Below are 15,589 nucleotides of genomic sequence, written 5' to 3'. Positions count from 1 at the left end.
TACATATAAGAAGCCAAAATGATTTAGATCTCATTAAGTAATGCTAGGGTGCTGGATGTAACCATTAGCTATATTGGTTTTAGATGGCTTTTGTCTCTTAAGCACTAAACACTTGTATTACAAACCAGGCTGTATTCTAACAAAAATATACAGCGCTCAAAGACCCCTTAAAATAGTTTTTATATTATGTATATGCACATCTGAGGTCATGTGGATATGAAAATACTGTCAATATTTCCTTTACTCAAAAATTCGAAATAAAAGCTGCTTTATCCATGGCTCAATAGAAAACACACATCTCTTTATCTGTTTTTCCCAACTGTATTTTAACTATCCTTCGTCCCTTATGGTAGCTATAAGATACTTGTATAGACTTAGTGCTCTTACGTGTGGAATTTCAGCTGCTGCAGTTCTATCAACAACAGCACGTATCGCATCTGTATTTTCATACCCGTATCTGCAAATTTGGAAACCAAGAGCCCAATATGGGGGAATGAAGCTTCTTCCGACAGCCTGGAACAGAATATAAGGAAGTAGAATTTGCTTGTTGAAGTCAAGTAATTTCTCAATAAAAATTCAAATACCACTAAGTTTAACCGAACTGTTTATCTTCAAATTTTATTATTGAGAGTTTTCGAAAGTTACAAGACTTTCAGAAACTTTTCGGTAAGACGGGAATCACATTTGTCTCACAGGAAAAACAGCATGCATCATATTGTGCTACCAAACAAAACCGTATTAGTAATTACAATATTATTTATTGAACTTTCAGCTGTATTTACAGTTTTCAGCTTTAACTGAGTTTGGCTTTTTTTTTAGGTTTGATGTACGTTGCACGTCAAAGTTTAAACAGTTTTTTTTTTATTAAATCCTTTTCGAATGCAACGGGTAGAGCCAGTTTGGAATTGCGAATGTTTTATTTACTGATTCCCTTTCAAAAAATTGAATAAACAATTCAATCGTTTATTGTTTAAAGTAAAGGTGCATCAAGCTTTTCATCACCGGTGTGCCTTGTAAAAAAAAAAAAAAAAGAGAAAAAAAAAAAAAAAAAAAAAAAGGTAAGTTATCCCATTCATCATGTCTCAGAGATATTCTTATTAGAGTGCTGGCGAAGAACATATAAATTTGTGTGAAGAGAGGGGGACCAAGATCGGGGGGGGGGGTGGCAGCCTAGTTTAAGGTTTGGATGATCATTTTACTTTCAGTACATTTTTTTAACTTTAGGCTTTTTGGTTATTGCAGAACTGAAGGAGGCTGCCAGCTTATTCAGTAGATTTAAATTCTTTTTTTTAATCTAATTTTCTTATTAAATCATCGTATCTGCATTTTCGTCCCCTCAGCAGCCACGCTGCATGTTTCATCCAATATTCATTCAAGTGTTAACACTTCTCTAAATGAAGGGACCCCACAGGTTATGTCTAAACTTGTAAATATTTATATCATTTCTATAAAGTAAATCTAAATTAAATTTTGAGAATTTGGACTTAAAGACACTTTCATTAGGACTTATGTACTTTTCCTCATAAAATTAATTGTTGGCCTTTACCCTACTAGTTGGTATACAAATTACCGTTTGTTTTATTCAAGAAACTGATTAATTGGTTTCATTTATTTAATATTTTTTTAAAGATAAATATGATTACGGATAAGTGTCATACGTCACACCACTATGGTTTCTTGGACTTATAGGATACACAAATACCCTGTCAATAGTCACCAAAGGCTGATCAAACTCTGACCCTCACGGATACTGGCTCGATACCATTAAAAAATGAAAAATAAAAACAGGCGTGTATGACTATCTTTCTCTGGAAAAATGAAAAATTTTGTGTATGGTAATTTTAAGGCCCACATATATTTTAAGTTTCATTGTAAAATTTTATTCCATATCACATCCCTTATCGAAGATGTCTAACTCCCTTTCTTTTAATTATGCACATTTTAAAATGGTACTATCTTTTAATGCTTAAATTGAAAAAAAGAGCACTGGTCTTTATTCATAAAACTAGCTATTTACATATAATTCGTCATTACCAGCAAACCCAGTACTCTCTTAAATATAAGCAAGGCTGCCCCCCTTACAAATTTTCTTTCTATCTAAGTGTGAAATTCGTACGGCAATGCTTCCCAAATCCTTGAACAATAACAATGTCTGAAAAAATGGGCCCTTTACAATAATCTAGAGGGTAAAGGGACTGGAATATTAAGTTGAGGTCATCAGCTTCATGGTTTTCAAGGAGATCTATTCGAAAAAATTTTTGTAGGGAGATTCCTGCTAACAAATCTTATTTTTTTCACGCGATTCGAAGCAAAAAGGACTTTTATGTACTTGCAAAATAACCAACAAAGCATCGATTAAAATTAAAAAATCTAATGTTGTGCTTTTTTTAAAACTTGAGGTTATGTAGCTCTTTTTGTGGAATAAACGGCGAAAAACTATACTTTAACCAAAAATGGTTATTCCAAATACTTACGTGTTTGTGTTGATGAAAAAGTACCATTTAAGCATCATGGAGCAATTATAGACATAGAAATTTCAAAAAGCCTTGGAATGTTGTAAAGCTAAGGCTTTGCTCTTCTATCTATGTTTTTCTGCTTCGACTTTTGTATTTCCCGATTAGGTTTTGAAAAGATTAGGATGGAGGAAAAGAGTGCGTAGCTGTGTTGGCGTCAGTCGGCTTGGTGAGTTGTTAGTAGTAGTCGTAGTAGATATTAATATTCATTGCCAATTCCATCGAGGATTTTTATATTTAGCTAAATAGAGAGCATTATTATTAATACTGATCATTTATTTGTTTATGTCTAGTGAGTGTAAAAAATCCTGATTAAATACCTTGAATAAAATAAATTTTGTTAAAAAATATTATATTAGAAGGAACAAATTATTAAGGTCAAATGGGTTTCACATGCAAGAATGAAAAGGACTGCATTATTTTTTTTTATTCTCTTTTTTCCTTTTTAATTTTGCTGTTCCTGAGCCAGATTATTCCAGAGGTAAGAAATTTTGATTAATTAAGATTTTCCTTGATTTTTCTTCTGTAATTTGACTTTGAGGGAAAATGTATCGGTTTAATTTTATAATAAAGTTAAGTGAACTGAACTGACCTGGCACCTATTTAAACCAAGATGATTTAAATTCCAAGACAGCTGCATTTCTACTATACATCTATATGAAGCACAAATATGAGTGACTGTGATCATCACTGTTGAGTCCTCGAATAACGCTTTGAAAGAGATGTATTATAGCTTAAAAGACCAGGGTAGTAGGTAGATTTTGCGCCAATGACCCCATTAAGGGCCCTAGAACTAAATAGGTGATTGATCCTGACATGGATAAAGTTCCAAAAATATCTAACGTCCATTTTGCCCATGAAATATGAGTGTGACGATTATTTAGGTAAATGATATCATTTCTAGGATGATTTTCAATTTAAAGAGGCAAAACACTCCTGCGTCGACAAATAATGGAGCTCGTGTTTTCAGGCTCTACCTTAGATCCCAAATATTTATTCTGTCAATTCTGTTAGTTCTGATTTAAAAGACGTTTAACAAGTCTCTTCCTCTACTAAAAATATTGGCTAATTTTTACTATCCAAATTGGGTATTCACACGATTAGATATTATTGATTACAGTAAGCTGTCCCAAAAGTGGGGTTAAATCCTTCTTTTTCGGGCTATGATGAGAAAAAGTTCGAAATGGCTAGGATAAGTTTTTCAGATGAACAATGACTTATCAAAAATTTTGGTTTGCAGCTATTTATTTGGGGCTAAACAAGGAGCAGGTCATTCCCGAATGGAAAAGAGGTAACAAGGAAGGATTTCAAAGAAACAGAAACTTCTTGAGGGACTGTGAAGATTGAAGCTCCGGGTAAACTGGGGTGGAGAACGAGCATGTGCAACTTTGTTAGCCCCAGATGGCTTTATGATGCAGTGATCTGCTAATGGTAGCAGTAAAATCATATCAAGGGAGGCGCACATCCTGTCGCTCTTGGAAGTGGTCTCACATTTTTTTCGTATTCTGGTTGAAATGGCCATTTATTGGTCATCACTGTTCAGAGCCAGATAAACAACAAAAAAAGATCTTTTGTAGTCCTCCATATCAATTTTTCCACTGCTATAGGATACTGGGTCTTGCATTTCGTAATAGAAGGAGCCCTCTCTAAACCTTATCTGAATGTTGCTTTTGGTTCAGACAATATTTTGAAAAGTTCCATAAAAACCTTTTCTGAGCTTTTTTTTATCAAAACAGTATAATACATACTGTTTGAGACACTCAAACAGTATATTTTACAATATATATATATTTATACATATATACAATATATATGTAAAGAGGCACTGCTAACACAAATATGATGATCTAAAATTCTAGTTTTAGAACCGGATCTTTCTTGGTCAATCTCTTTGTATTTTACTTTCAGGAAATCAAAACAAGGTAGAGTCAATTCTCATACAAATTTCTGATATAGTTTATAATGGCTTTGTTATCTTATTACGTGGTCTTCTAAAGATATTGCATCGTTTTATTTCTATACCATAATAAACAACAAAATTTCTAAAGCAGACAAACCTTTTCACCTTCATTTTAATCCATCGTGAAGATAAAATTCCCTTGTTCTAATTTATGTGCCTTGATTTCAGAAAAAGAAGATAAGAAAATTACACCGTTTATTTTGCATATAGTAGATACCGGTATTTTTACCATAGCAAAGAAAAATAGAAACAATTGAGATACATGCATGAAAAAAAGTTATGAGCGCAAGAGTACATAAACACTGCATAAGCAATGAATGGATCTATAAAGAAATCACTTACCGCTGAAAATTGGCCTGCAACTGCTTCGGGATTTGGCCCCAGAAAGAAATATAGATCCAAAATACCACCAATGGTGCGATATACCATTCCTGGTGCAGGGGTCATTGTCACTTCTGTAATAGTTCTTTTTTGAATTGCTTCTTTAACCAACTCAATACAAAATTTATTTAGATGAAAGTACAGAGTGACAGCAAACATAAATTATTCCATGCATCGGGCTTCCCCCTCCCCAACTCCTTGCTCTTTAGACAGAAGTTTTATAGTGCTGAGAGAACACTTCTTATTCTAAGTAAGCAGTCGTTGTGATTGAGCAGTAGTTCTTACAGGATTGGTACAATAAATATTTTAACGTAAAGAGCAAGGAGTTGAGAAGCGGCCAGCCCCATATACGGAAAAGTTTTTATACCTTTTAAGTTTCAATTCCACTCTTTACTTTTACTGGAAAAAACTTGTTTTAATATACTTTCTATCGTTTTCAATAGTTAATTAAAAAAAAACAAGTTTTTTCAACTGAAAGTAAGGAGCGACATTAGAACTTAAAACGAACAGAAATTACTTCGTATATGAAAGGGGCTGCTTCCTCATCAACGCCCCGCTCTGTACGCTAAAGTTTGACTCTTTCTCTCAACTCTTCTTTTTAAAACGGTAAAAAACCTTAGCGTAAAGAGCGGGGCGCTGATGAGGAAGCAGCCCCTTTCATATACGAAGTAATTTCTATTCGTTTTAAGTTTTAATGTCGCTCCTTACTTTCAGTTGAAAAAAAACTTGTTTTTTTTATCGTTTTTGAATCAATACATGCTTTGATTTTGGCTCTCCGCAGAGGAATTTGAATTTTTTTTTTTTTTTTTTTTTTTTTTGGCTAAATGGCTTTCTCATAATTTTGATCGAGTGATTTTGAGATAAAAAGAGCGGGGAGGAAGCCTAGTTGCCCTCCAATTTTTTGGTTAATTAAAAAGGCAACTAAAACTTTTAATTTTACAAATCTTTTTAATAGTAAAAGATATACGTAACTTATAAATTAGCTTACGTAAAACAAATTTTTTTCTCATGTTTTTATTGCACATATGAGAGGGTTCGCCCCCTCGTCAGTACCTCTCTCTTTATACCGAATCTTAAATTTTATCCCAATTCATTAAGAATGACCCCTGAATCACAAAAGCCGTAGAATAAATAATTGACATTACTAAAAATACTTTAGCGTAAAGAGTGAGGTATTAGGAGGAGGTGAGCCCCTCATATGGGTAATAATTTCTGTTCGTTTTAAGTTTTAATGCTGCTCCTTACTTCCAGCTGAAAAAACTTTTTCATATTTATTTTTTCATTGTTTTTTTTTAAATAATGCTAGCAAATCCTGCGCTCTCTTCATGGAAATTTTCTTCCCCCATGACAAATTTCTCGATGGAAAGTTCCCCCAGTATATCGCCCTCTTCTCAACCCCTCCCCCTAACCAAAAAATCCTCCTGAAAACGCCTGTACACTTCCCAATAACCATTACTATATGTAAGCACTGGTCAAAGTTTGTAACTTGTAGCCCCTCCCAAGGGTACTGTGGAGGAGTAAGTCGTCTCCAAAGACATAGTTATAGGTTTTTTCGCCTACGTTGAATAAAATGGCTATCTCAGAGTTTTGATCCGTTGACTTTGGAAAAATAATTAGCGTGGGAGGGGGCCTAGGTGCCCTCCAATTTTTTTGGTCACTTAAAAAGGACACTAGAACTTTTCATTTCCGTTAGAATGAGCCCTCTCGCAACATTCTAGAACAACTGGGTCGATACGATCACCCCTGGGGAAAAGAAAAAAACAAACAAATAAACACGCATCCGTGAGCTGCCTTCTGGCAAAAAATACAAAATTCCACATTTTTGTAGATAGGAGCTTGAAACTTCCAGTAGTGTTTTCTGATACGCTGAATTTTCTCAGGCTCGTAACTTTTGATGCGTAACACTAAACTTGATGAAACTTATATATTTAAAATCAGCATTAAAATGCGATTCTTTTGATGTAGCTATTTGTATCAAAATTCCATTTTTTAGAGTTTTGGTTTCTATTGAGCCGGGTCGCTCCTTGCTACAGTTCGTTACCACGAACTGTTTGATTTAAAAAAATTTCAGAAATAGCGATTTTTAACAAACGTAAAAAGCCATATTAAGCTTTAAAACCAGCAAAAGTTAAGTCCCATAATAATTCAAGCTAAAAACGACCATAAAGAGTTATTCTTGTTTTTATGCCGGCAGGCATACAAATTTAATACTACATTTTAAATAAAAATAATTGTACCAAAAAGACTGCTATAATCACCCCGCATCGCAGCAACCAATATTTCTGGCCTAGGTCGAAAAATTATCACTGAACTCAACGGACATTATATATTAATTTACACACACCCCCTTTCACAAACCTCCTTCTGCATTTACATGAAGGCCCATGGTGAGCAAGAGAATGTTGGCATAGAGCTACACTTTTAAGGTTTTTGGTAAACTCCCCCCAGCACAAAGATTCACCGGGCACTCTTAATACGAGCTTATATGCAAAATCATCCCACAGTAAAAATATTTGTTAAACATCAGGTGAATAAACAGTTACCTGAACATTTCCAGTAAATTCCAATATTAACCGTTTACTTTGTATGAACCGTGTGCATATTAAGGAACGAATTTGTCAACGTGTGGCACTGCTGTCTCTGAAACTGGAAAGCTCCATATACAGCTTTTCAATAACTTTAGATAGATCGGCCTTCCCCAAATTTCCGCTTGATGGTTTGTCAACCCTTTTCGGACCAAAATTGCTATCTTGCACAAAATTATTTCTAGATGATGAAAGAAAGTATTTTGGCAGGGTGAAGTCGAGAATAGGTTTTTTTTTACCCAGTATATAGAGATGGGGAGGATGATGCAGTTCATTTTAGTTTTTATAAGAAATTGAATGGAATGAGGGAGGGGGGTGTTTCAAGTATGATGCATAAAAAACGAATGGGTGGATTTCATATTAAGTGATGGAAGTTTTATGGAGATTGAGAAGTTGGGAAAGTTGTTGGATAAAAATGTGGCACATAGAGACTATTTTCTGTAATGTAATTATATATTAATTTGGACTTAAGGGTCTGTCTTAGTTCACAAATTTCAAGTTGGCGTTTTTTTTTTACTATACATATCCTATAGTAGCTTTTAGTATTAATAATATTATAGCGTATAGTTTATTTTTTGTTAATTTTCAGCAAGTTGGCAACTTTTATGCCGGTATTTTCTTTCGGTGTAGAGAAAACATTATATCTTCAATGCAATCCCGAAAGCTTTGGGAGTGGCAATGGGTATTTTCAAAATCTAGGGAAAAGAGCTGAGTTTATTTTTTCAGTTTTTTCAATGATGATACTGAAACAAGGCATTTCTCAATAAATTATCCCCCAAAAGAGGTGTTTTTCGAAATCTTGGGTTGAAGGTTAACCTGGAGTAGTGAAAGCTCCCTCTTGTTCCTCCCCCAATTGACAACGCTGCACCTCTCCTCTCTCTCAGACCGTTTTCCTGTGGTCTCTCAGACCATAAATCTAAATTTCCGTGTAAAGTTAGAAAACTTTGGCAGACAACAGCACTTTTTGAAGTATTAGGCTCAATCCCTCACTCTCCTATCTAAGCAATAACTGAGTGACCTTACACGATATGGCCCTATCAATGACCCTCTGATACAAAATTATACATCATTGTACATAACATTATTGAGCATAAAGTGAATTAGTTTAGATGAATGGAGATTTAAAACAAATGTTTTCATTAATCTTTCATTTTTGTACAGACTAAGATACTATTTAGGAACACGTGTGCCACGGCGTGGCAATACTGTTTCTGAAGCAGGGAAGCTGATAATATAGGTTTTTGTTAACTCAAAATTGTTTGGCTATCTCAGAATTTTCTAGTTTTTGTGCCACTCATTTTGTGGTACAGAGTAGGATAAAAGACAACTTTCTTGGGGCAAAGTCTTTTTGACTACTTGGGAAAGGGCACTAAAACCTTAAGTTACGCTTGAATGAGCCTTCCTCTGATTTTCTAGGACCATTGTTTCGATAAAATCATCCCTGGGAAAAAATCAAATAAATAAACGCGCACGCCTCATTTAGAAAACGTTTCAATTCTTTTTTTAGTGGGTAGGAGCTTGAAAGTTCTGCAATGTAGTCCTCTGACACGCTGGATAAGGTAGTGTAATTTTCGACAGGATTTTAACTTTTTCGGTTACTAATGTTACTAGTAAAAACTCACTGCAGCTACAAGCCACTTGAGGCTAACACAGCTAAGTACACTCCTCTTCCATCCTAATCTATTCAAAGCCTATTCACCCTCCTAGGAAGTTTCCGTTTCCCTAAAATCGTTCCTTTCAACATCCTCTGACCACAAACGAGGAAGGCCTGCTTTTTCCTTAGCCTTACTCGGTTGGGCAAAAATCTTTTGTAATCTTTCATCCTTCATCCGCAGAACTTGCCCTAGCCAGCTCAATCTTTCTCTCTTTCTCTCATTATAGTCCTAGAAAGCGGGATTGAACTACACTTTTTGTGCAGCAATAGTAGCTTCGTACAGCTTTCGTACTTCTAATATTCTATAATATTCTAATCTTGGTTCTCAGATTTATCTTCCTACTCTTCCAAATTTTTCAACTGTGAAGAAATACCTTGGGTCTTGGTTATTCTACACTAAATATCTTCACTGCACCCACCGTCTTTACAAATAGTACTACCAAGGTAATTGAAGGTTTATCCTTGATTGATCTTTTCTTTATCCAACGTCTCATTCATATTTACTCATTCCTATTCTTATTGACTTGGTCTTCTTAACATTAATTTTCAGATCTATACAAGCACCTTGAACTCACAAAAGTTCTAAAAGTTCATTCATTTTGCTCATACTTTCATCTAGGTTGCTTAAATGATCAGCCTCTGAGTCCGGGAAAGTTTTATTTCCCCAATCGATTTCATGTCCTCCCACTGCCATTCCTGAGCTTTTTCAGACAAATCCCGTCAAAATAATCCGTATAAATGGGGTAGAGCATAACCCTGCTTAAATACAAAACCAGCTACTAAACTCCTGTCCCACCTTGACCTTGACTGCCAAAGTTTTTAGTCTTGTATATGATGCTAATTTCTCTAATGTATTTTTCTAGTACATCTTGCCAGGATAAGACCTTCTCTAAAGCTCTTCTATCAGCAGAATCAAATGCTTGCTCACAATATATAGAACTGAGTACTGAAGGTGTTTCTAAACATAGAAGCTTCTCAATTATTAACAAATGAGTGAATATTCGGTCGACACGTCCTCTAACCTTCTTAAAACCACACTGGTCTTCTCTTGATCTTCGTTTACAGGATCTCTAAGTGTAAACAATATCAATAAAAACTTAATTTGCTACCTATAGATACCAGGCTGATGCCTTAATAGTTACCACAGTATGTCTTACCACCTTTGGTATACCAAGGGTTTAATTACGATTTTCCTAAAATTGCTTGGTACTTCCCCTTTTTCAAAATCATATTCGTAATGTTCAGTAGCCTATTTCAAACCTCGTAACCACCATATACGAGAAACTCCATTACCATACTATCAGCACCTAGTCATTTTCTGGTCCTTTAGTAGTTTCGCCAATTTTTTCTCACGGAACAAATCTTCATTCACATCCAAGGTGTCACGAACTTTTTCATTTTTCTTTATGTCTTTTCCATAGCTCTAATGCGGCTTAGTAAATTCTCCACTCCCATCTTTAACTGGGATAAGTTCAGATTGAATATTCTCTCTCAATTTTTTAACATGTCAATACAATATTTTTCTTTTATGCAATCCAGGTCCATTTTCCACACCCCTGGCATTTTATCCATGGCCCCCACTTCACACCTTTTTAGTTCACACATTAATTTCTTCTTCACTTTCTTCATATTTCTCTTATTTTCACACAATCTATCACTCAGATCATTTTTGTACAAGCCTATTCTCTTTTCTATCGAACATAAAGCATTTCCACTGATATTCCTAGCTGTGTATCAAACTTTTTCCCCCAAGACATCATCAGCAACTTCACAAATTATTTTCCTGAAGCTTTGCCATTCATATTCTACATTTTCAAATTTTAAACTTTCCAGTTTAGTATTCTACTTTTCTCGGAAATTTCTATCTCAAATTCCAATACCTACACAAATGCAGCAGACAATAGCCATTACTGTTTTCTTTTCCTGCACCATATTTAGCTTTGGTAGAATACCATCTATCCCTGTTTCCACCAATATGTGCGTTACAGTCTCCTAATTAAAACACCATTTTTCTATCTTGGACCCTATCTATTTGTTCTTCTAACTGTAATTAAAATTCATGTGAGCGACTAATATATTCGTCTGTTGGTTCTATAGGGATGTAGAATCAACGTTTTGTCATAAAATGAGCGACTAGGATACTATTAGTAATAGCTTTATAACTTAAACAGGGTTTACCAGGTTCCTAATTCATCATGAGCCGTACTCCCTGTCTATGTCTCTATCTTTCCTGCCTGAATAAATGAATATTATATTACCTAATTTTAGGTTTTTTAATCTTGGGATATGAGCTTATTAAAGTCCTAATAAGTCGAGTTTGAAAACCTGATCTAGTTGACTGTTACTGTACTAATTTGCCAGAAAATTTTCTTGTGGTGTTTGTTTTTCTTAACAACGATTATTGCTACTGATTTCAGATTAGATAATTGTTCAGAATGCACAATTATACTGTTTCATTTCCTTCCTAGAAAGAGTCATAAAGTACCCATATAGTAAACCTTCTGTGTACGTTCTTTGAAATGTGACTCTTTCTTAGCTTGAAAAATTGGCTCCGAACTCAACTTTGTTCTTTTCAATTATGAAATTCAAATCAGCTGGTATTCAAATGAACATTACAGGCTTATTCGTAACAGGGGCTGATAAAATTAGGCCAACATCGACTGAAAGCTCAACTTGGACTTGAAATTCAACTGAAGATGTTACGCAACCACCAGCGAAAAATCCTTACGAAGTCGTCAAAATCTTATCTCGCTGGCAATTTTGATTTAAGGTAATTTAGGGAGACCTAGATGGGAAAATATTTTATGATAATTTAGCTCAATACCCATGAAACTAGAATTAAATTGTAAGTTTTTTTTAAAACAATATTAAATGAAGTTGTGATGGTTAACACGAATGCTGCAACCAAGCATAGAGCGAAGCCAAAAATTTTACAACGTGTTTAAAAAGAAACTTTCTAATGCAAATACTCATAAGAAACGATTAAGAATTTAGTTCGCTTTATTAATTTCCTTAGGATTGGAGTGAAAACGTATATTTACTTTGATTTGACGCTGGTCATGGCCCACATTTTCATAGGGCCAGAGATATACAGTTTTAATGCTATCTAAACTTCTTTTTTTTTTTTTTTTTTTTTATCAGAGATGTGAATCATAAAATATCTTACCTTGCGCATTGCTGTTAAGAATAAGCACTCCGTGAGCATCGCCATTGGGCTCTAAAGCAGTGTAGTATGGCTGAGTTCCATACATATTGGCTGCACCCTGAAATTTCAAATCCAATGTTTATATAACGAGCTGTAAAGCAGAAGCCTTTGAAGCGATAAACAATTTTAATTTTTAGGGAATAATTAGCATCAATAAACAACATATCAATTGGTGCTTTTTCTTATTTTTTAAAAACAAGCAAAATAGCGGGTTGAGTTCGTAAAAGAACGTCTTTTTCTTATGAATTTTTGATGGTAAATTTTTGAAGTAAAAAGACATTTTGAATTTGTTTTTACTGTTAATATTAGTATTTACAGGAAAGTGAAAAATATTGCTTATAGGATTTTTTAATGAGCAGAAAAAAACTATAGCACGCTAAAGTGCATAACAAAGAAAATCACTTGTGATAGTAAACCATTTCAAAGTTTTCTTTTACCTTTAAAAAAAAATGTCTTTTAAATGTCAGGTTTGTCGTAGATTTTCTCAATTAATTTGCTATACTATTCAATAGACCTCTTAGCGTCATTTACAAATACACTAACCGCAACCAAAACAAATACATCTTTTGCTATAGCCCCCTAAGGGGGACACAATAAAAAAAAAGTTTGCTAGTTGTTCTTTTATATAGTGTCCCCTTTTATAGTGTTCTTTTTCAGTAGTGAGGCCTCACTGGATTCAAAAAGACAGATAGGGAGTATAATATTGGAGCTACTAGCCCCTCAAGACGCTATTACGCGTTCTGGAATCTTGCATAATACTATAAGTGCACCTGTATGTTACGCAAAGCCACAGTATAGGCATTTCTTACATAATAGGAACTCTCTGTTTACTTATGCAAATATTTTTTGCAAGTTTCCTTTGGCTGTTATGTTAATGACTAAAATACATTTGGTCTTTTAAAGGAGTACGCCATGCATATTTACTAAAACAATCGATGACTGTAAGAATATAATTGAAATTATTATTTTCACTGTTATACTGCTGCATATCAACCAAATCTGCTTGCCACTAGTTATTGACGCTATGAATGTAAACGCGTCTTCTTTTAAACATATGATAAGACGGATGATGTAAAGAATATCAATTTCGAATCTGCAGAATTTTTTTTTTGTTTTTATTCTGTAAAACCTTATTCTTTTAATTTTCTATGTGAATCATCAGTCCTTGAATAGTTTGAATAATAGAGTTCTAAAAGTTTGTTTTCTATTCTGATCTTGCCAGTACAAACCCCATGTCTTTTTACACAGGGTTTTCGCTCATTGCTTCTTTTTAAAAAAAATTATTTTTTTTTGCAACCAAAAAGTTTACAAATACTTTTAATCATTGGCACATCATTTTTTGAATTTACCTGAGTTAAAGACTCGTTTGCAGTGAACTTTTTATATCGCATACAATAAAGCTACATTTACAATGGATTTAAATTATTAAACAAATTTAAATAATTAAATATATTAATAAGCCCTAAAGGATTTCCACGTTCTGGTTCTTTTAGTATGGTTCTATTATTTATGTTTCTTTTAGTGTTTTATTATTGTGTTGTATGGCCCATAAAAAGCAAAGCTTCTTGGGCCGAATAATTTTTTAACGTTTGTAATAGTGTTTTAATATTAATAAAATGATTGATTGACTGATTGGCACGAGTTTGAATTTCTTTCCGAAAATCTTTCATCCAGTGAAAAATTCTTGGGAAGAAAACCAAAGGTTATTAAAAGAAAAGGTAAAGATAATAAAATTATTTCCTATTCATAATATATGTTTAATAAAATCATCAAACAACTAGGTCTACGTTGCATGGGCAACTTGAAGTGTTGCGGTGACCTTTGTTTGGCTTCGCTGAGTAAAGTGTTGCGAGAGCAACACTTTGGTTTTGTTTTCTCGCTTCGATTAAACATTGAAGTTGTTAAAATGTAAGGATCTTAAAATAAATACTAGCCACACTAACTCGTAAAAGTTGAAAACAATTCATTGCAACTACAAAAAGTTGCAAATCCCTAATCGCTGAAAATGATTGTAGTCTAACAGCCGATTATTACTTACAAGTTCCCTACATGTCTTACCACTGGAACCAAATTGGTCTTACCATCATATACACCGGAAACAAATAATAGGCACACCAATTATAAAAAGTTGCGAACCCCTCATTACCAAAGATGATTATGAGCTAACAGCCTACTGTTGCTTAAAACTCCCCTATATGTCTCACAATTGCCATCGGCCTATTTTTGATTTCAGCATGTGCCTTACTGCTAAAGTTGTCAACCCATTTAAATTTTCAAACTGAAAAAATTTTAAACATGAAGGAAATTTTATAACGAAAAATGGATGACATATATTTTGATCAGCTCATCGAGAGCTATTGACTGCCGTCTAAAAGATCTATCTGAATTAGTTCAAAAGTTGGCTTCTTTGCCGTAAGCCAAGTTTCTAACGTCATCACTTGTAATGGAGCAAAGGATAAACTTTGATTTCCTTAGAAATGAGAGAACTTATAAAGTTTAAGAGGCACATCTGATACCATTTCTGTATCGGCCTGTTTTTGGTTTTAGTGTGTACCTTACTACTGAAGTTGTCAACTCCTTTAAATTTTCAAACTGATATATCTCATGAAGGAATTTTTCTACCAAAAATGGATGACACATACTTTGATCAGCTCATCAAGTTTGTAACATCATCACTTAGAAAGGAGCAAAGGATAAACTCTAATTTCTTTAGCAATGAGAGAACTTTTAAAATTTAAGAGGCACATCTGATACTATTTCTCTAGAGTAATCCCAAGTGCAAGAAACAGAATGATACACTCAGCTGAAATCACGAACAGAAATGGGTAGAAACAATAGATGGCAGCCCCAGGCAAGAGTTCTACGAATTGATCAATCCGGCCTAAGGTGCACACTTTCAGTAAAAACCGCAGAGGTTAGACCCTTACCACTTTCCAGGAATAGGTTGAAATCGGGGTGCTAGTAAAAAAATACGAACAAAACAAAAGTATTGTTCTCCTAACAAAGTAAATGGAGAAACATTTAAGCGAAATTAAAATCGAAAATAAATATAATCAAACAATAAGGAAAGAATATTTAAACATATATAACAATTATTGTTATATATGTATAACATATATTATAACATATATAACACAATAACAATTATTTAGATACTGATATTGTATATATTATAACATATATAACACAATAACAATTATTTAGATACTGATATTGAACTATCCACTATATATTAAATCATTGTAAAATATTACATTTTATCAGTGGTAACGGAAGAAAATTAATATAACT

General features: G+C 33.8%; 1 protein-coding gene across 1 annotated transcript in view; it reads right to left on the bottom strand.

Moving 5' to 3' along the window:
* Positions 1 to 15,589, bottom strand: part of LOC136037533 (sucrase-isomaltase, intestinal-like) — a 215,458-nt gene that overhangs the window by 173,517 nt on the left and 26,352 nt on the right. The window contains exons 5-7 of the mRNA XM_065720255.1: positions 12,260 to 12,356; positions 4,816 to 4,928; positions 388 to 513 (exon numbers count right to left, since the gene is read on the bottom strand). Of these exons, the coding sequence (XP_065576327.1) occupies positions 388 to 513; positions 4,816 to 4,928; positions 12,260 to 12,356 (336 nt within the window). The remainder of the gene's footprint in view (positions 1 to 387; positions 514 to 4,815; positions 4,929 to 12,259; positions 12,357 to 15,589) is intronic.

Source organism: Artemia franciscana, chromosome 17 (genome assembly GCF_032884065.1).
Source record: "Artemia franciscana chromosome 17, ASM3288406v1, whole genome shotgun sequence".
NCBI lineage: Eukaryota > Metazoa > Arthropoda > Branchiopoda > Anostraca > Artemiidae > Artemia > Artemia franciscana.
Note: the sequence above shows the minus strand (reverse complement) of the source record. Positions and strands in the feature narration are given on the sequence as shown.